This window comes from Nerophis lumbriciformis, linkage group LG19, assembly GCF_033978685.3.
Source record: "Nerophis lumbriciformis linkage group LG19, RoL_Nlum_v2.1, whole genome shotgun sequence".
Taxonomy (NCBI): domain Eukaryota; kingdom Metazoa; phylum Chordata; class Actinopteri; order Syngnathiformes; family Syngnathidae; genus Nerophis; species Nerophis lumbriciformis.
Window position 1 is genome coordinate 23701402 of NC_084566.2, and position 22921 is coordinate 23724322.

Consider the following 22921-nt stretch of genomic DNA (forward strand, 5'->3'; position numbering starts at 1 on the left):
AAGAGCTGGACGAAGTGGCTGGGGAGAGGGAAGTCTGGGCTTCCCTGCTTAGGCTGCTGCCCCCGCGACCCGACCTCGGATAAGCGGAAGAAGATGGATGGATGGATGGCACTTTGACTGCGTGTTCTCCCAGTCATCCATGTTGTAGTTGTTAGTGCTTCCATATGGAGTCTACTGACAGATGTAGGTTAAAACTCTACACTGCTTTGTATTAGAAATGGCAACAGCGGAGCATGCATGTGCATGTACGACCAAGTTTGCCCCACAACAAGAGGATAGAGGAAAAAGAAGGAACTTATCGACTACAATGTCGGACTAAAATGGCGGACCCACGCAAAGCTATTCGGGTATGTCTCTACCATGTATGGAGATATCCGCTGACGTCACAACTGGGAAAAATAACAAGTCCTCTTTTAGTCACATTTCAACGTGATTGACTGCCAAACATGTGTAAAACATAAGCTAACCACCACTAAATATAACAAAATAAAACTACAATGAAGTAAAAGTACTAATCCTTTTAAAGACTGAAAGATGAGAACAGGGGGGTTGTTTTGCAGTTTAATGCTATCACCTAGTGGTGTGCTATAGGTATTTCTGCAAAAATAGAATTCCACTGCTCCATTTCTTTTCTTTTCTTCTCTGCTCCCCCCTATCCCTTGTGGAGGGGGAGACACACAGGTTCGGTGGCCATGGATGAAGTGCTGGCTGTCCAGAGTCGAGACCCGGGGTGGACCGCTCGCCTGTGCATCGGTTGGGAACATCTCTGCGCTGCTGACCCTCTCCGCTCGGGATAGTTTCCTGCTGACCCCACTATGGACTGGACTCTTACTATTATGTTGGATCCACTATGGACTGGACTCTCACAATATTATGTCAGACCCACTCGACATCCATTGCATTCGGTCTCCCCTAGAGGGGGGCGGGGGGGGTTTACCCACATATGCGGTCCTCTCCAAGGTTTCTCATAGTCATTCACATCGACGTCCCACTGGGGTGAGTTTTTCCTTGCCCTTATGTGGGCTCTGTACCGAGGATGTCGTTGTGGCTTGTGCAGCCCTTTGAGACACTTGTGATTTAGGGCTATATAAATAAACATTGATTGATTGATTGATTGATCACTGTCAATTTTGGTATTGTCAAAACAAACACAAATATTTCAATAAATTGTTAATATAATCTAACTGAGGGGGCTGTTTGTAAACTTGCTAACAGTTACATTTTTCAAACCGTAAAATATAACAAGAACATTACCGGCTGTCTTACAGTATATTACCATTAGTGGTTTAACAGAACATATATAATTTTGAAATGGCTATATTTTTCACAATTACTAATTATATGGATTAAAAATTGCATGTCTACCCAGGTAAAATGCTTGGCATTCAGGCTTGTCATTAATCCGGTTTATGAACAACTTGCAGTCATGTTATTATTATAAAAATACAAACAATGCTAGCTAATGTTAACAGTCCAAATTGCTATCATTAGCTAACAACACACAAAGCTAACACGCGTGCACGTGTTACGTATGTACATAGTACATATTGTGTTCTAAAATCCCTAAGTAGGCAGGACATAATGCCTCAAATACGTTGAAATGTTGGCGCCCTCTAGGCGTAAAGGTGACACTCAACTTAACTGCCCCTTAACTGCTACCAATAAACTGAGAGAAGAATCTGACGGATCAGATTCAGGGCATATAAAGCAAGATTAGAGTTAATAAAGCCTTGCTACATTAAATAAATGTATTGCTCATATTGTACTAAACATCAGGACATTTTTTTATGTGGGGCAGCATGGTGGCAGAGGGGTTAGTGCATCTGCCTCACAATACGAAGGTCCTGAGTAGTCCTGAGTTCAATACCGGGCTCGGGATCTTTCTGTGTGGAGTTTGCATGTTCTCCCCGTGACTGTGTGGGTTCCCTCCGGGTTCTCCGGCTTCCTCCCACCTCCAAAGACATGCACCTGGGGATAGGTTGATTGGCAACACTAAATTGGCCCTAGTGTGTGAATGTGAGTGTGAATGCGGTCTGTCTATCTGTGTTGGCCCTGCGATGAGGTGGCGACTTGTCCAGGGTGTACCCCGCCTTCCGCCCAAATGCAGCTGAGATAGGCTCCAGCCACCCCCCGCGACCCCAAGAGGGACAAGCGGTAGAAAATGGATGGATGGATGGAGGTTTTGTGCCAGCACTGGTGAGATGTAACCCATGTGGTGGTGTCAAAAGACAAAAAACTCATAAGGCAAAACCTGTTTCAAATGCTTAATGAGCTGACATCTCGCATGACTTTTGAGATATATTTGTCCAAAAAATTATAGTGGATTTTTCGCTGAAAGGTGAATGTGTTTTTTGGGGGTTATAAGGACAAAATAATGATTGCAGACATACTGGAGCGCTGCAGGTTGCTGTTCCGTTTATATGTTGACACTCCGGGTGACAATACACGCACTTCTTCTTCTCGACAGCCTCGCGTGGTTCCCTGCAGACACATGAAGCCAACCACGGGGTTACAATTTAAGCAACATTTTAATAATTGACAGTACCCTGCGAAAGCAAACAGACGTGAGCGAGAATGTACAATGTTTGTCTTATTTCAACTAGACTCCTTACTCGCTTACTTGATGATGATCGCTTTAATAACAAAACCCATCAAACATTATGCAGGACGGGAGTACACAACAATGTTGATGGTGGGATGAAAAATAGGGAACTTTGGAAAAACACAAAATCCTCCCTCACCCCTCCAGGATGTTGCAGGAGTCCACACAGCTCCTGTCACGACTGAAGTCCCGGCAGGCAAAACACATGTCAGGGCCAGGTCCCCAGCATCCTTTTGCGGTGCACTTCCGATCACAAGTATCGTTTCTCTGAGCTGGAAACAAATACAGAATACTGTAAATGCTGTGTTTTAATTATTGGAAGCAAGAAATAATTGTAGAGTGGTTATTTCCCAAATGTGAAAACATAACAAGCTTTTTTTTTTTTTTACTTCAGTAAAAATTTAGAGTGTACGCAAAAGTGGAAAATCTTTAGGAATTTTGTTTGAAATGTTTTATGCAGAATGCACGAATATAATACAAAAAAAATCTGGCATTTTATTTATTTTTTTAATCGGAAATAGACAAAAATATTGCATTTCATGTTAAAATTAGAGAGAAGCTGTTATTTTCCAAATGTGAAAACTCTTTGCATATAACAATAAAATGTCTCAACTTTAATAATGATTTGAAATGTATGGGAAAGTGCAAAATTTGGGGAAATTTGTTTGGATTTTTTTATGCAGAATGTACCATTGAAATATTAAAACACAATTTTATGATTTTGATTTACTTCAAACATGGGTACAGTAACAATATGGTACATCATATATTTCCAATTTCCCTTTACAACATGTCTGAAAAGGAGAAAGAAAAAGCAGAGCGTATATAATCCTACCCCTTTTCCATTTTATAGCAATTGTTTTACACATTTTTTTCACTATTTGTAACACAAACAATTCAATAAATAAATGAATACATAGTTAAGTAAGTTGTGATTTCCATAATCAGATGAATAAAATAACCTAATTTTCAATAAGGTTCAATATGTTTATCAAGATTCTTGTACTAAAATATGGGATTTTATTGTTAAAAAAATAATCGGGAAAAAGACACAAATATTAAATTTAATATTAAAATTTTTTTTTTTTGGTTTTATTTTTTTAATATGATATTATGATAAATAAGTTGTCCATTATTTATAAACACAGTTGAATGTGTTAAATTAGAATATGGCAACAATGAGGCAAGGACCTAGCAGACCAGATTCAGGGCACATAAAGCAAGACGAAATGCTTCATTATGCTACACTGCAGTGGTTCTCAAACATTTTTTACACAGTACCAACTCAGAAAACACATGGCTCTCCAAATACGACCATAATGACCAACATAAAAATACAGTACCATAGTAAGCCTAAGTATTCATTAAAAGCAAGGCAGAAGTTTTATTTACCAAGTATATTTTAATATTTTTAGCCACTCTTACATTACACACAGTTTTAACAGTAACAATGTGTTTGAATATTTATTAAGTGATTCTTTGGCGTACCACTAGATGGAACCCACGTATCACTAGTAGTACGCATACCACAGTTTGAGAATCTCTGTGCTACAGCAATCTCGCTCCTCCCCCTTAGAAGCCTTCGGCAAAGCTTGACGTACACGTTAGACAAAATCTAACTTCACGTCAACAGCGAAACAGCGGTGATTAGTCGTCTTTTTTTAAATACATAATTAATTTACGGTATGTATTATTTCCTGAATGTCGCTTCGGTCGCCAGGAAGCTAAATAGCTAGTCAACGAGAGTTGTGGTTTCTCATTCTCAGAAAAATACTGTCCCAAATGTGTTGGATATTGCAGGTTTAAGAGACTTACCACATGTATCCACGTCAGCATTTTCGTCCACAATAGCAGCCTGGGTCTCGGATTTAAAGAGCCCCTTCCAGTGGCTACTGTTGGTGTAGCAAAGGTTCTTGTTCTTAATGATGACCACATCTCCGTCGCTGATTTCTTTAAGTGATCGCAGCCCCAAGTAGCTGATGTCCAGCTGAGTCATCACCACACTGCGGCTTCCTCTGCGGGTCGCACAAGAACTTCATGACACTCATGGATTTTTTTATTATTTTTGCTATTGCTAGCGATGTACAGCGTATATACCACATGAAATAAATGTAGGTTACACTACAGTGACGTTAACATATAAAAACGTCCAACACTACATTGTATATGGCTGATTTACTGCGACAAAAATTAAACAGAAGTGCTAATAACGAATATTACAGAAGTAGACATCGGTTTAAATCCTGAGCAGCCATCCTTGAAACAAACTCGGGGTGGTAAGAATGCTCCGACTTTCCGAGTCAGAAATTCGACCACAAGGGGCGTTCCAGTTGAAATTCAGACTTGGAACTCTGAAATGCCCACTCCCCAATACAAATGGAACGCACCATATAGTTCCTTGGTAGCTTGGCTAATTTACTTTTGTAGCTTGGCTAACTTCTTTGGTAGCTCTGCTAACTACATTAGTCGCTTAGCTAACTTCTTTGGTAGCATGGCTAACTTCCTAGTTAGCTTGGCTAACTTCCTTGGCCGCTTGGCTAACTTCCCTGGTAGTCTGGCTAACTTTATAGTAACCTGGCTAACTTTCTTGGTAGCTTGGCTAACTTTCTTGGTAGCTTGGCTAACTTTCTTGGTAGCTTGGCTAACTTTCTTGGTAGCTTGGGTAAGACCTCTCCTCACCGCTTGGTTCGTCCTCGAATGATCTCCAGGTTGTCGAATGGACTGAGGGAGTTAATGCTCGTCGGCCATGTTTGGATCCACAGGTATCCTGAAGACGAACAAGTCTTAAGTGTGATGCTGCATTACTTCAATCTTTTTAAAGAGGCCTTACCTGTTATTTCTTTTACTGTCTTAAACACGTCCAGCTGGGCGGGGTCCATCTTTGGTGTTTTGGTGTATGTATCTCTATGAACATCAAGTGCACATATAGTCACTAATGTGTGCATGAGTGCTGCCGTATTATTGTGCTCCACTTACCCGTGAATAGACGTGTGAATTAAAGCGATGTTGCCATTTATTTTGGTGCAGTTTTTGAACGAATCAATGTTGGTGGCATTGATGGACAGGGTGTGTGTCAGGTGGCCTGTGCCCAGTCCATTGCACACTGTCAGCAAGTAAGAAATAACATGTCACTATTGGAAATAAACAATAGTATTTTGATGAAAGCTGGTGTTATGATATAACTACTTTAGGTCTACCTAATGTTGCCACCAGTGAGCCACCAAAGGCATATTAGATCATTAGAATCCTTGACTATGACTTAAAAACAGCCCCAAAATGTTGAAAATGAGATTACACACAACCAAATTAATGTATGACATTCTACGTAACAAGTATAAGGCTTGTTTACTGTATAAAATATAAACATATATAAAGTGTTTTTCCCCCCATATATGCTCATTAGCTTAGCCCAGTGTTTTTCAACCTTTTTTGAGCCAAGGCACATTTTTTCCTTGAAAAAAATACAGAGGCACACCACCAGCACAAATGTTAAAAAATGAAACTCCACCAGGTTGTCTTTTTTTTTTAGTTTGTTGTTGTTTTCATGTGTGTAATGCTTTAGTTCCTGTCTTGCGCTGTTATTTTGGTGGCTCTTCCTGTTTTGTTGGTGTTTTCCTGCAGCAGCTTCACACCTTCCTTTGAGTGCTATTGCCTGACCTGCTTTGTATTGGCAAACAAGACTATTTCAGTTGTGCGGACACAATCCTTCTTTGTGGGGACATTGTTGATTGTCATGTCATGTACGGACACACACTGTAAGTCTTTGCTGTCGTCCAGCATTCTGTTTTTGTTTACTTTGTAGCCAGTTCAGTTTTACTTTCGTTTTGCATAGCCATCCCTATGCTTCAGTGCCTTTTCCTAGCAGGACTTGCCTTTTGTTCATTTTTGGTTTAAGCGTAACATACCTTTTTACCTGCACGCTGTGCTCTGCATATTGGGATCACTACAAACCATCCTCGACGTGTTCCGACTTCTACAAAGCAATGAGCTACCTGCTGCCACCTATTGATATGGAGTATTACATGGTTACACTGGCAAGCTCTTTTGCAGATTATAATTATTGATTTGCAAATAATATTTTTTAGACCAATTAGGTGAAGGTAATTTCCCACGGCACACCAGACAATATCTCACGGCACCCATGTGCCGTGCACAGTGGTTGAAAAACACTGGCTTAGCCTATCACAAAGACTGGATAAAGCTAAACCAGTTAACTTGTTAACTAAAAAAGTTATATTATCACCTCAAAAATAAATAGTGTATTGGACCTCAACAGCTCACAAATACTAATGTTGTAGCTTTTATAATATATATATATATTACTCATCACCATGACTTCAAACCAAGTATTTGATGTTTTATCTAGGGTAGCTTTAAGAGATACACCCCGTACAGCAGAAATCTCACTGTTGATAAAATCTGTGAACTGTGACTAAGAATGTCAAATTGTGGTCTTCACACACAAATTGCAGGAACAATAAAGAATAAATGTGGTAAATAGTGGGATATTTGCTTTAGAGTGTGGTATGTGGAAATGGGAGTACTCGGGTAGGCACTCGAGTACAGCGGTTGACAAGGGAAAATGCACAGCATTGTCTATCTAAATACTCCAAAACATAGCCACCCAAAACCAAAAAAACCCTTGGCTGAAAACTTCCTCTATAGTACTGTAAAATATGAAGTATTTAACAAGGATATGTACAAACTTTGTTTGCCAACTTTCTTCTAGGCATCCCAGATGAATATCCTTCAATTGTAGGGCGCTTGGTTAACTTCCTTTGTAGCCTAACTAACTTACTGGTAGCTCATGCTGCCTTCCATTTACCTCAGAAGTTGGAGGTCAGAGCTGGGAACAACGTCACAGGCGAATTCTGAACGTTTCAGTTACGAGGTCGGAAATCAAGATGGCCACATCCACGAAAGCTATTTTTTGCGCTTGCCTTGTCTGAATGTAAACAACTTGTGGGAAAATATGGACTCTTTCTACAACCTTCAAACAACGTGGATGAAACGGAAACACAGATGTTACTGCTAGCGATGTACAGCGTATATACCACATGAAATAAATGTAGGTCACACTACAGTGACGTTAACACTACATTGTATATGGCGGATTTACTGCCACAAAAAAACATCAGAAGTGCTAATAACGAATATTACAGAAGTAGACATCATTGTTAACATCCAGAGCAGCCATCCTTGAAACAAACTCAGGGGTAGTGAGGATGCTCCGACTTTCTGAGTCAGAAATTTGACCTCGAGGGGCGTTCCAGTTAAAATTCGGACTTGGAACTCTGAAATTCCCACTCCCCAATACAACGCACCAACCACATGGTACCTTGGTAGCTTGGCTAATGCTTGGCTAACATCCTGGTAGCTTGGCTAACTTCCTTGGTAGCTCTGCTAACTACATCAGTCGCTCGGCTAACTTCCTTAGTAGCTTGGTTAACTTCTTTGGTAGCATGGCTAATGTCCTTGGTAGCTTGGCTAACGTCCTTGGTAGATTGGCTAACGTCCTTGGTAGCTTGGTTAACTTCTTTGGTAGCATGGCTAACGTCCTTGGTAGCTTGGTTAACTTCTTTGGTAGCATGGCTAACGTCCTTGGTAGCTTGGCTAACTTCCTCGGTAGCTTAGCTAACTTCATGGTCGCTTGGCTAACTTTCTTGGCAGCTTGGCTAACTTCCCTGGTAGTCAGGCTAACTTTCTTGGTAGCTTGGCTAACTTCATGGCAGTTTGGTTAACTTTCTGATAGCTTAGCTCACTTCCTGGTAGTTCGGGTAACTTTCTGGTAGTGTGGCTAACTTTCTAGTAGTCTGGCTAATTTCCTTGGTAGATTGGCTAACCTTTTTGCTATGTTGGCTAACTTCCTAGTAGTTTGGCTAACTTTCTAGGCGCTTGACTAACTTCCTTGGTAGCTCTGCTAACTACCTTAGTAGCTTGGTTAACGTCCTTAGTAGCTTGGTTAACTTCCTGGTAGATTGGTTAATGTACCTTTGTTGCTTGGATAATTTACCTTTGTAGCTTGGCTAACTTCCTGGTAGCTTGGCTAACTTCCTTTGTAGCTCTGCTAACTACCTTAGTAGCTTGGTTAACATCTTTAGTAGCTTGGTTAACGTCCTTAGTAGCTTGGTTAATTTACCTTTGTTCCTTGGATAATTTACCTTTGTAGCTTGGCTAACTTCCTGGTAGCTTGGCTAACTTTCTTGGTAGCTCTGCTAACTACCTTAGTAGCTTGGTTAACGTCCTTAGTAGCTTGGTTAACGTCCTTAGTAGCTTGGTTAATTTACCTTTGTTGCTTGGATAATTTACCTTTGTAGCTTGGCTAACTTCCTGGTAGCTTGGCGAACTTCCTGGTAGCTTGGCTAACTTCCTTGGTAGCTCTGCTAACCACCTTTGTAGCTTGGCTAACTTCCTTAGTAGCTTGGTTAACTTCCTGGTATCATGGCTAACCTCTTTGGTATCATGGCTAACTTCCTAGGTAGCTTGGCTAATTTGCTTGGTAGTTTGGCTAACTTCCTTGGTAGCTTGGCTAACTTCCTGGCAGTTTGGCCAACTTTCAGATAGCAAGACTCACTTCCTGGTAGTTTGGCTAACTGTTTTGGTAGCTCTGCCAACTACCTTAGTAGCTTGGCTAACTTCCTTAGTAGCATGGCTAACTTTCGGTAGCTTGGCTAACTTTCTAGTAGCCTGGCTAACTTCTTTTGCAGCTTGGCTCACTTCTTTGGCAGCTTGGCTAACTTCTTTGGCAGCTTGGCTAACTTCTTTGGCAGCTTGGCTAACTTTCTGGCAGTTTGGCCAACTTTCTGATAGCGTGGCTCACTTACTGGTTGTTTGACTAACTTTCTGGTGGCTTGGCTAACTTTCTAGTAGCCTGGCTAACTTCCTTGGTAGCTTGGCTAACTTCTTTGGTAGCTTGGCTAACTTCTTTGGTAGCTTGGCTAACTTTTTTGGTAGTTTGGCTAACTTCCTGGTAGCTTGACTAACTTCCTTGATAGCTCTGCTAACTACCTTAGTAGTTAGGTTAACTTCCTGGTAGCTTGGCTAATTTTCTTGGTAGCTCTGCTAACTACCTTAGTAGCTTGGTTAACTTCCTGGTAGCATGGCTAAATCATTGGTAGCTTGGTTAACATTTTTGGTAGCTTGGCTAAATTCCTGGTCGTTTGACTAACTTTCTAGTAGACTGGCTAACTACCTTGGTAGCTTGGCTAACTTCTTTGGTAGTTTGGCTAACTTCCTGGTAGCTTAGCTAACCTTGTCACTACCCAGATTACTGAGCTGTTCGATCTGTGCAAAACAATTGCGTTAACATAACAAGCTCCGGCTGTAATACTTGAGTTTAACGACTTTGATTTGTAAAAATATTACAAAAATAAGTAATTATGTGCATTCAAAGAACAGTATTTGAATTGTTTTTCCCAAAAAATTAAGAATTTGAAAGTTTTAGCATGAAATGCAAGTTATGATAATGTAACCACCAATGTTTCACCTCAAGTCAAAGCGAGGATGAAGATCTGAATAATGAACAGTGTGAAAGGATAAAAGTTATTTAAGTTTTTCAGGTGTAGCTCTCAATGAATTGATTAGTGGACGCTTTTGCAAAAAAAAAAAATATATATATATATTTTTTTCCATCAACTATATGCTTTGCCTGAGAAGCTGGACAGGACAAAAAAAAAAAAAAAAAAAAAAAAAAAAAAAAAAAAGGTTAAATATCTATACTTGGGAAAAAAAACTCTGTTAAGCAGGAAACGGACATTGCTGACTTTTAGCTTGTGCGCAAACACATTAGGTAGTTCAGTAAATCGGACACTGACAAGCTTCCTCGGTAGCGTGGCTGTCTTCCTTGGTAGCCTGGATAATGTCCATTTTGTTCCGTGAAGTTACAGCATTTCTCTCATACCGTGGTTTTTGAGGGTTTTGTGTGTTTTTTGGCATTTCCAGCATTTTATGGTGCTTTTGGATCAGTTCTGTGTTCTGCATGTTTTTCCCTATTATAGGGGTTATGTACACTGGATCACAGGAGGCAAATGTAATGATAGGATGAGTAAAGAGGACGTTCCCTGGTTGCACAGTGATAGTTTAGCGCCTCACCTTTAGGGCACAGTCCATCACACTTGGCACACTTCCTGATCCCGCCCTCCTCCACCTCGTAAGTGTTGCCGCTGCAGGCCCTTACGCACGCACCGTGGTCTGTCACGACGTAGTTATCTGGGAGGAGGATTGCGACACAGCATGTTTCACTTTCGAATGGTACAATATAGACATACATTATATTCAAGCATAAAGCAAAAAATGTGATGGTGTAACGTGGAAGTTAAAGATAGAAAGAACAGATGTGACATTAACACGGCGAGAAACTCAATCATTTTCTTTGCTTGTCTGTAAGGTTTATATTTAAACTAAGAACCACTTAATGTTTAACAACAACAATACAACAAGGTATTCATGCACAACGTAGCAATTGGATAAACATCTACAGTAGCATCTGTTAAGACATTCTTACGTGGGCAGCTCTTGACACAGGTTGCGCCGAAGTTGTACTTTCCGTGCGGGTTGGGGACCAGCTGGTGCAGGTTGGGGTCGTAGCGCATGAGGCCCGGACAGGAGTCCTTGCACACCCCGTCGTCCTGAAAGTCCCGACAGGCCTGCAGCACAAACATTAGAAAGGCTAATGATAACATTGCATTCCTCTATGGCGGCCTCAGACTCAGTGCTCTCACAGCTGCTAAATACACAATCTCATATGCCTTTTTAAAGCCCAAGACAAGACTTTTTAAAATGATGTAAATTACGTATACTGTAAATAATCTGGGGGTCGCTCCTAAAAATAACCTACATAATTTATTGATGCGCACTTGGCTGCGCTTCCTATAACTGTATCAATACTGTATGTAAATCATTGTTAAATACCATGTTATACACTGAATAAACTGGTAATATTATCAAAATAAAAGTAAAAAATGTTAGATGTCGTAATCTTAGAGGAAAGTCACAATTTTACTAGAATAAAGTTGTATTTTTAGAAGAAAAACATTGTAGTCTCACAAGAATAAAATAAAAAGTTGACTTTCACAAAAAAGTATATACTACAGAAAGAACGATAAATAAAAAGGCTTATTTTTACGAAAATAAAGTTGTATTTCTGCAAGAAAAAAATATGTTATCGCATGACAATGAGATCTCCTTATTTCTCCACAAAAAAGTAATAAGAACAGGATAAAAAATAGTCTTCAAATAAAAACAAATCTACAGTATAATCTAATTAACGAGAAACAATGCTGGTATTTTTACACAAGAAAAAATATTAAATCATTGAGTAAAGTATGGTACGAGAAAAAAGTCTGTTAAAAAAAAAGTCAGAATCTTATGAGAATATTTTTTCTCTACAAAAAAAGTTGAGTTTTACAAAAATAAGATTGCATTTTTACATAACAACAAAAAAATATGTAATGTCAGTAATGTGAGAAAATCTTTTTCGAGAAATACAAGAATAAAGTCCTATTTTATGTGAATAACAAATTTGTTGTGACATATTAAACTAGGGCTGTAAAACGGTTAAAATATTTAATCGTGATTAATTGCATTGTGTTCATAGTTAACTCAAAATTAATCGTGATTAGTCGCAGATAAATATATGTTTTCATCAATATCAAGTGTACCTTAGACACATAATTTTCAAGCTTTTAATACCATGACTGGACAATTAGTTTAAATGAAATGTTTTTCAAACTGTATGCTTTTTTAAACAGCTCAACACAAGATGGACATAAACATGCTTTTAATAACAATTTTTAAAAAATTACGTTGCCGTTTTGCCAGATTTCGTATTTTGTATTCCTGCTGTAGAAGCACTTGCATTCAGAGGAGAGGAGCTACAGTTCTATGTTTTGATACCACTTTAACGCAATAATAAAACATGTGGATTGTTATAATCATGTTTTGATTGTTAAAGATGTTTGGTAATGTAATCTGTGATATTTCTACCTGAATAAATGCTTCTGATATTCTGTACATCACATGTTGTGCAAGTTAATGATATTCATATCGCTCCATGACAATGTTTGAACCTTCTGTATTTCTTAATAAAGTGTAATATTCAGCCTGCTAAACATTGTGTAATTGAGGACTATCAACCACAGAATGTTATAAAATAATATACACAATATTTTAGCCTGCCAGAAAATTCCCCCCATATTTCTCAACTGATGTACGAGCATTTATTTAGGTAGAAATACCACAGATTACAAAACATCTTTGAAAAAGCATAATTGTAAGGTAAACATTTTTTTATTTTGTTAGTGTAGCTAGACCAGATGTGACGAGTAGCGCTATTATTGTAAAGCCCGGAGTGTCTGTTTGGTTTTAGAAAAGGTGTCTTGACATGTTATAACGACGTGAAAGTCTCCGCCAAAGAAGTTACTTTAAACTTCCTGCCTACCGTCTTTCCTTTCTGCTGAGCTTTTATCCCATCTTACTAAACCAGTTACAGTAACAATCTACAGTTTATGTTATCAATGCATTAAACTGTAATCTTAACATGGAAGTAAAGCTCCACCCCTCTGAATGCAAGAGCGCCAGCAGGCCTTTGTTCACAGCGATTATGAATGCAAATAGTCTTGTCTTGTCAGGAGTCTTACAATGACTTTGAACATGGGCTTTCCATAATGTAGATTTTGTCCGTTTGTGGCTTAACAGTAATTGAACGCAATTACATTTTCAACGCTACATTTCATCGCGCGTCAAAAAATTCCATTACAGGAAATGATAGTTAACATGTTGTCATTGCGTTAACATTGACAGCCCTATACTAAACACCCGTATACTTGCTTTGTTTAATTGTTGCATAGCAAATTATGAAAATGGAAAAAATATATACGCAAGTAAAGATGTGCAAAGTTATGAGGACAATGATGCAATATTCCTAAAAATTTGTCATATGAATATTGTATGACTAAAATTGGCAATTCTCCGTATTTTTGTGGAAAAATATATTTTTCGTCTCATAGCCTTTTTAAATGTTTTATTTCTAGTGTGGCACTAATACCCTCTTTGAAACAAACTGATTAAATAATTATTTTATTTAATAAAAACGTTTTTTTTTTTACATTTATTTTCCCTTTTTGTATTTTTCGCTGTGTCTACCAAGTGATTTATTGTTAAAGTGGTATAATGTGCTGACCAGACAGTCGGTGGGCCGGGGTCCCGTGCACCCTGCAGCACAGTGCTCGTTGCAGCAGTCACTGGGTGAAGGTCCTCTGCACCTTTTGGAGCACTGCTGTGCACAGTTCAGCTTGGTGACTGCACAAAGCAAATAACATATCCTTAATCATGATGGTTGATATACTTACTCATGAATTTTAGGTTACAATCACAGAAAGAATCTTACAAGTCTGACAGTCTTCTGGCCCAGGTGCCCAACAGGATCCGTTAAAGCAGCTCGAGTTACATTTTTGACCTTAAAAAGAGAGTTTTTGAAGACTTATTGACTTGTGTGTGTTCCTGTGCTCTCATGTTGGGAATGCATTACTCACAAAGCTGGTTGTTGCTGGCTGTCGGCAGCTCCATTTTGGGTTTATTGTCCACATTTACAATGTCGTACCACTGAATGGTCTCCACGTTGCACAGCTGGTTCTTCCCAAACTTCACACCTCCTTTGAGTATTTCTGAAAACCCAAAAAATCCAAACTTGAATCCTTGTTAAGTTAGGGTCGTAATGGTACAGAAAATCCCAAGTTCCCACATGGTACATGATAAGTGAAGGACAAGAAGTCTAACATCTATTCTGTAAACAAATACAATGCAGGTTTTCGTATGACCTTTTGGAATGAATTACTAACAAAAACCGAGACACTGCTGTAAATGTTTACTGTGCAAATTAAAGAGAAAACTTCTTGACACTGACCTGTCAGGCTATTGAGAAGAAGCTTTCTGGTTCCCTGACCTGTGGCTTTGTCATTATTAGCCAGCACAGTGAGGGCGAAACCTCCCTCGTACAGTGAGTGACCACGGATAATTCGCAGGTTGTCCAACGGAATCTCGGAGGCCGTGTTGAGGGCGATGAGGACGTAGCCACCCACTTCTTCTATCGTCTAGAGAAGAGTTGGACACAAAGCAAACACAATGTAGATGAGAAAAGGCAAGACACCATAATGGTTTCTCCCTTAAGTTGTAGTTATTTTTCTTGGCCGTGCTCATTGGAGGACCTTTTTTTGTTTCAAATAGAAATTAATCAAAAGGAAAAATAATCCTTCAAGTCCATTAGTCAAAAACAATTCACACTTGCCTACTCCACAGTACTTTGATGCTCGTAGTAAAAGCCAAAAAAAAAGTTAACTATAGTAATTGCGATTGCTTTTCCCGCCAGCTAATGAATGATAGCCAATGCCCCAGAGGATGTTGGCTTAGATGCCCTGGCCGGCGAGGCTCGCTGAGACAGGGAGTGAGTAGAAAACCATCATGATAGTGCAGTTTGAGTCCTTAAGTAAAATGTCAATTGTTTGTGATTCAGCTTATTAAGTCAAATTTAAACAATTAGATCAATGTTTGTTTTACTCCAAATTGGAATTTGTGTCCAAACATTAAAAAATGCAAATATAAATAAAATTTAAAAAACATTTTAAAAAAGTCGGAGGCTACTGAAGTTGGTAAATCAAGAATTGTCTGGAAAAAAAACACTTCAAAAATCACACAAAACAGGGTAATAACGCGTTACATTTACACTGTTACATTTTCTGTACTTAAGTAACTTTTTGATAAATTGTACTTATAAGAGAAGTTTTTAAATGCAACATATTTTTCATATTTTTCTTGTGCATTTTTGTGAAGAAGAAGGTACACTACTTTTACGATTAGTACATTTGTTAATGTTATAATTATATTTACCGGTATTTGAATCAATGTATTACTGCTTGCAAATACGCAATAATTTGGCTTGTTAGGTCGACTTCTTACAGCAGGCAAGAACACATGACTCAGTCTTCTGTGTCAATACAAATGTTCACATCTCAGCCTATAGGAATTAAACTTCCAACAAGAGAAAACATGTTGCTATAAGTTGTAGATGTTTTAGTTGCGCACAGTCTTAAGTGACTGTAAAATGTGAATCTTTTGTAGTACATGCTTTACGAGGGTCTATGTCTGTTACATGCAAACAAATTGGAAGTACTATTAAAAAACTGGCTACAAAATTAACTGGAAGTTTTTTTGTAAGTTTTTTTTTCTCCTGTCTTGCTAACTCAGGCAAATCATATTGTTGATGTAGATACCCATATCGGCTGTACAGGTTTACTAAAAGAGAAGTGTGGGATACTTCTCTTGTTGCCTTATTTGTATTTGACTTTATTAAATGGATTTATATTATCATTTGGCACAGCCGGACTGGAGCAGAAGTTATACACCAGTTACTCGGTACTTGAGTAGTTTTTTTACTGTATTTTACTTAAATTTTCTTAATTAATTATTTGGATCGCTACTTTTTACTTTTATTAGAGTCATATTACTCTAAAGTAACAGTAGTCTAACTTGAGTACAATTTTTGGCTAAACCTCTGGCTGTAATTAAGAAGTGTGGCATTTATTTGAGGTGCCATGAATCACCCTCACGTCACACTTTTGTCATTCAAGTTTAAACTTGACTGTGTGTTTGTTAATGGTTAACTTATTTTAATTCCCACACTTGTATGCCACTTAGAATGTTAAATGTGATACAGCCTGTCCACTTAATACAAGTTTTATGATGGTGATAGTAGGGGTGTCCAAACTTTCCCAGTGAGGCCACATTTACAAAATTTAAAGGATGCAAGGGGCCACTTTGATGCATCTTGTGCAATGAAGATACTAAATCTAACTCAATGTGGGTAAGTATATGCTAAGCTATATGAAAACAAACTTAGCTTAGGTTTGTGTTGAAATTTACAAAGAAAATGAGTACAATACCAAATAATATACAAAACCCAAAACCAGTGAAGTTGGCACGTTGTGTAATTCGTAAATAAAAAAAGAATACAATGATTTGCAAATCCTTTTCAACTTATTTTCAATTGAATAGACTGCAAAGAAGAGATATTCAATGTTCAAACTGAGAAACTAAATTTTTTAGCAAATAATCATTAACTTAGTATTTAATGGCAGCAACACATTGAAAAAAGTTAGCACATGGGCATTTTTACCATTGTGTTACATGGCCTTTCCTTTTAACAACACTCAATAAACGTTTGGGAACTGAGGAGACCAATTTTTTAAGCTTTTCAGGTGGAATTATTTCCCATTCTTGCTTGATGTACATCTTCAGTGGTTCAACAGTCCGGGGTCTCCGTTGTGGTATTTTAGGCTTCACAATGCACCACACATTTTCAAAGGGAGACAGGTCTGGACTACAGGCAGGCCAGTCTAGTACCCGCACTCTTTAACTATGAAGCCACGCTGTTGTAACACGTGGCTTGGCATTGTCTTGCTGAAATAAGCAGGGGCGTCCATGATAACGTTGCTTGGATGGCAATATATTTTGCTCCATGTATGTACCTTTCAGCATTAATGGGGCCTTCACAGATGTGTAAGTTACCCATGTCTTGGGCACTAATACACCCCCATACCATCACAGATGCTGGCTTTTCAACTTTGCGCCTATAACAATCCGGATGTTTTTTTTCCTCTTTGGTCCGGAGGACACGACATCTTCAGTTTCCAAAAACAATTTGAAATGTGGACTCGTCAGACCACAGAACACTTTTCCACTTTGCATCAGTCCATCTTAGATGAGCTCGGGCCCAGCGAAGCCGGCAGCATTTCTGGGTTTTGCTTTGCATAGTAGAGTTTTAACTTGCACTTACAGATGTAGCGACGAACTGTAGTTACTGACAGTGTTTTTTGAAGTGTTCCTGAGCCCATGTGGTGATATCCTTTACACACTGATGTCGCTTTTTGATGCAGTACCGCCTGAGGGATCGAAGGTCAGTAATAGCATCGCTTATGTGCAGTGATTTCTCCAGATTATCTGAACCTTTTGATGATATTACGGACCGTAGATAGTGAAATCCCTAAATTCCTTGCAATAGCTCATTGAGAAATGTTGTTCTTAAACTGTTGGACAATTTGCTCATGCATTTATTCACAAATTGGTGACCCTCGCCCCATCCTTGTTTGTGAATGACTGAGCATTTCATGGAAGCTGCTTTTATACCCAATCATGGCAACAACCTGTTCCCAATTAGCCTGTTCACCTGTGGGATGTTCCAAATAAGTGTTTGATGAGCATTCCTCAACTTTCTGTGTCTTTTTTTGCCACTTGTGCCAGCTTTGTTGCAGGCATAAAATTCCAAATGAGCTAATATTTGCAGAAAATAACAACATTTTCCAGTTTGAATATTAAGTATTTTGTCTTTGCAGTTTATTCAATTGAATATAGATTGAAAAGGATTTGCAAATCATTGTATTCTGTTTTTATTTACGATTTACACCACGTGCCAACTTCTCTGGTTTTGGGTTTTTTATATTTAATATTGATCCAAATGGCCCCCAGACCGCACTTTGGACATCGAGGCACTATAGAAAAATGTATTGCTTTTTTTATTACCCTGAGGAAGGACAGGTCGCGGTTCTCCTCCATGTATGTGACCTCCAGGTTTTCCAGAACCACAGTGCAGTTGCTGTAGGTCTTCACCATGTTTAGGTAGTGGTCCTCTTTGGAGCCCAGCAGGTTTAAACGGTTGGTGATGCCTTGGCACACTGACGAAAGAGAAAAGTAAAACAAGACAATCTTATCTGTAACTGCATGTGACGGCCCAGACGATTAGGGTCTGCAATGCTGGCACACACATTACACAACAGACACGAAATACTACACGCACAAACAAAACAAAAGAGGCTTGTGCATTTTTCCCGTCTAGTCATAACTTGGTCTGCTTGCATGTAAAAATAACTCGAGTGGGTTGTGTCTACAATTGGAATCAATTCTCCACAACAAAGCACAAATCTTGCTCATGGCTGAAAATGAGACGGCTGCATTTGTACTGGCATAGGGTGGGAAACTTCCCGTCGCTACGCAGGCTGCAAAGAACAACAACGGAACAAAACGACATCGCCAGGCCACCTCAGTCATCGCCAAGAACACGCTACTGATGTGTGTAAGGATTTAAAGCAAGTGCTAATCTTACAATAAGGCTGCGTTGTGATTCTTTACTTTACTGTTGGCAGTCATTACCGGTAGTTTGGATAAGGATGTCTTTTCCAGATTAGTGCTGACACAACAAAAAGGGGATTATTTTTCTTTTCTAAAGGATGCGTCTTCCATTGCTGCATCTTCAGTCTAGCCAGAGCCGGTCTGACGGCTTCTGACTGGCACAGCACACGACACACCCGCACCGTGAATGAGAACTCTTCCACCTAGCATGCACACTCACTGACACACATTCGCTCATATTACCAGCACATTTACTGGCGTATAATAGACTCTTTTTTTAATGCTCTTTAAAGTCAAGATTTATGGGTTTGAAACAGGATCCAACAACCGAAGTGTCTTCCAGATGTGTAGTAGAAAAATGACGGCTTTGGTGTACTGTAAAATGTCAGCCATCCACATTTGCTCTTGAATCACAAACCATGTGCTTGAAATGTTTACACATTATAGAGTACGAGAAAGTATTACGGCCAAAAAAGTAGAAAACAGATCAACATTGAAACTAGAACATCAGGCCTTAAGTCTTTAAAAAGTAATCTAGACAGTGATCCGGATCGCCCCCAAAAAGTAATCACTTCTTCCGTATTGCAATTCTGACATTTCCCGAAAGTTAAATTAAAATCCACGCATCATTGTTTTAGCTATCTATAGCAGAATGAAAAAAACAGGACAAAGCCTCTTTGTCAGTCATTTACTGTCTTTCTCTCTGTGGGTGGCATACATACACAATAAATGTCGGTATTATCAAACGGCCCAAAAAAAGGGTAAACATCTCGTTCCAATTGTTAAAGTATGTATAAGCATTTGTATTGTTTTGTTTGTGAAAATTATTATTAATTGTCATAAAATGCTTGTTCTAATGTATAACGCGTTATTTTGGCCCAAAAATAAGAATGATGATGTCGCTGTTATCGCAAGGTTTTGTAGCGATGTATGGGAGGTTGTGAGACTTGCATTGCACACACATGGAAAGACACATCGCTCGTCCCATCAGCAGCAGATCAACGAGCAATGTATTGTATTATATTGTATAGTCTGGGTGAGGGTCCATGTTTGGAAAAAATTTGTACCCCTTTCAGAAATCACATTTAGTTCCCCTTAAAACATTCTCATGTTGCACAATGAGATGTAAGCATGGTATTAATTGTACAACCTGCTCAGTGGCCTAGTGGTTAGAGTGTCATGGGTACTTTAACTTTAACTTAACATTCCTGAAACATTTTGTCTGTAAAATATATCTTTTTATTAGCATTTCTGTAATCAAGTAACAACATTACATGATAAATATCCATAAATGAACATTCTTAATAAATGGTTATAGATTAAGCACACGTCTGATTGAGAAGTCATAGTGAAACGACCTCGCATTTACACTTTGTGTGGTGTTAGAGGTGTCTGACTTTTTTTGTGGCCATAAACGAATCGGTGGCTAAGTGCCATGAGTGCATGTGTTGGTGCAGGTGAGAGAGAGAGAGACACTGCTGTTGATATGACAGATGACAAAGAGTTGGTTTAAAACATGGATTTTTTAGCAGAAAAACAAAAATTTTTCTAGATATAATTTTTTTTAAATAATGCTTTGGTGTGATTACGGCCGAATATAAACAGTTTTGCTCAAAAGTGATCGATGGAATTCTTGTCCTATTTAAATCGCGTTGACAAGACTTTACAATATTTGAACAGTGTTGTCAAACATTGTTTTATCTGTCAGGGCTGCTTGCTGTCACCTGTCACTCACAGAGTTGCATTGCAAAATACTACAGAACAAATATTATGTGTTGATTTTGTTTAGAGTCACAGCATAGATTTGATTTGCGCAGAGGACGTGTGAGCAGTGCGCAATTGCGCAGGCGCGTGCACCTTAGTGGGAACGTTGTCTGGTGATGCTTTGTGTTGTTAAGCACTGTGTAACACCACTGATCAAAGAAGGCGTAATGACACGAAAATCACGCTGAGGAAATGAAATGCGTCCATCGTGGCATCAAGGCCAATGTGTCCGTGGCGCATATCACTTTTAGGTGGGCACAAGGCCCAAAAATTCCAGCCCTGGCTGCAGCTAATGATAATTTTAGTAATCGAGTAATCTATGGATTATTTTGTTTGATCAATCAAGTAATAATTAACACACTTTATAGGTTGTCATTTGCATTGGTGTAGATGTGCATCGCATTATAGTTTTATTATCATTACATAAAGTAAGGTTGTCAAAAATATTAGAAACAGTTGTCAGTGTTATGCCGTGCATTCCAACAACAGCTTAAAATGTTATATGTTGTTAAATAACCACCTCTCTGAGCATTATTATCTTTCTCAAAGCACAAACCCTTGTGTCGGATTTCATTAGATCGTGTACAATGTGTGTGTGTTCTTGTGCTGTATAGTTATTCTGAATTCATGCAAAACAACAACTGTGGGCACTAAATCAGCGAGAATTAGGCCACAAACATCTGTCTTCTGTCATCCTCCCTTGGCCTCCTCATTAGTTTATCCCTGAGGGTCGTCTCTGATGGGAACCGACCCAACTGTCCAGAGCACACCAACCAGCTTTAAATTAATTAGAGGAGCCATGCAAGCTGTGTAATTATTCCTCAAACAAAATGGTAATAAGCAAACAAAACAGCCTGAATTGGGATTCGCTCGCTGATTGAAATGCTAACTACTCCTAATTGGCTTGTATAGCAAATATTGCACAGCTGTTTCCTCCTGAGGCAAGTGACGTCAGCAAAACCTCCCCCCACCCTCCAGACTTGGGTGCTACACAAGGAGATTGCTAAAACAAGAAAACATTCTGCCTAGAGTGGTTTCATAACGGCTCTGCAGGTGGTAAATAGCCTGATAGCCTGTTGGGACCATAAAGTGACTTCCTTATTTGGCCGCAACGCACAAGAACTAAACAAGGTCAGGCTAAATCAACACACGAACCACTGCAAGCTCGCCTCAATGGAACGGTTTGATTTTCCTCTTGCTGCAACTTAATGATACCCAAAAGGACTCCATTTGTTAAACAATATAGTTGTTTAATGACTTTACAGTGCAGGTGTCGGAGTGCATCATACTAAGTTCCATATATTCTGTACGACAAGCCATCTTGTTACGTTCTTATGAAACATTAGGAAAAAACTGTGATGATATCATGATTAAAAAAAACAAAAACCTTTTTAAGAACATTTTTATTTTCTTAAAAGAAAAAGAAAAAGAAAGCATATTTTTTAAATAAATCATAATCTTACCAGAATTAACCTGTAATGCTACATTCTTACAAAAATAAACACAATTTGTAATGTCACAATAAAGAGAATAAATCAGGGGTGTCAAACTTGTTTTCATTGAGGGCCACATCGCAGTTATGGATGCCTTCAAAGTGCCATTTCTTTTTTTTTTTGTCCTGTTCAGCCACTCAGTAAAATCATATTGTTGGTGTAGATGCCCATATTTGCTGTGCAGATTTACTTTACAAAAGAGAAATGTGGGATACTTCTCTTGTTGCTTTATTTGTATTTGACTTTATTAAATGGATTTATATTAATGTTTGGCACAGAGAGAATGGAAAGACGAAAAAAAGGAAAACAAAGAGCGAAATTGCGGGCACAAGAGGAGGATAAGACAGAGAGACAAAACAAACAACATCAGTAAATACGGTATGTACAAATATGATTAAAAAAAAGAGATATCAAAGAAGAAGTTAGTGAAGTAAATAACACAGAAATGACAATGAACATTATTGCACTACAAATGGAGCATTAAAAAACACCAATAGAAATAGCACAATTGATATTGAATAATAATAATAATGACCTCTATTATCAACAATACAATTGTTTCAAATGTATCAATACATATATGCAATGATAACTTGAATTACAAAACAAAGCAAATAAATGAAGGGGAAGAAATAGAAGCGAACTGTATTAACCTTGTAGATTGTTATAGTAAATATAGGTTAAGCTTTGTCAGTGTACATGTTTTACCCAGTTTCCCCTAAGACGGGCGTCAGCAACCCGTGACTCTAGAGCCGCATATGGCTCTTTAGCACTGCCCTAGTGGCTCCCTGGAGCTTTTTCAAAAATGCATCAAAATGTAAAAAGGTGGGGGAAAAATATACTTTTTATTTTAAAATGGTTTCTGTAGAACAAGGACATCTGCGTT

General features: G+C 38.6%; 1 protein-coding gene across 1 annotated transcript in view; it reads right to left on the bottom strand.

The window, feature by feature from the left end:
- egfra (epidermal growth factor receptor a (erythroblastic leukemia viral (v-erb-b) oncogene homolog, avian)) overlaps positions 1-22921 on the bottom strand; it is a 164269-nt gene that overhangs the window by 29628 nt on the left and 111720 nt on the right. The window contains exons 4-16 of the mRNA XM_061979254.2: positions 18173-18324; positions 14505-14691; positions 14134-14265; positions 13989-14057; positions 13782-13900; positions 11106-11247; positions 10694-10810; positions 5579-5705; positions 5433-5506; positions 5282-5369; positions 4418-4617; positions 2742-2874; positions 2391-2481 (exon numbers count right to left, since the gene is read on the bottom strand). Coding sequence (XP_061835238.2) covers positions 2391-2481; positions 2742-2874; positions 4418-4617; positions 5282-5369; positions 5433-5506; positions 5579-5705; positions 10694-10810; positions 11106-11247; positions 13782-13900; positions 13989-14057; positions 14134-14265; positions 14505-14691; positions 18173-18324 — 1631 coding nt within the window. The remainder of the gene's footprint in view (positions 1-2390; positions 2482-2741; positions 2875-4417; positions 4618-5281; positions 5370-5432; positions 5507-5578; positions 5706-10693; positions 10811-11105; positions 11248-13781; positions 13901-13988; positions 14058-14133; positions 14266-14504; positions 14692-18172; positions 18325-22921) is intronic.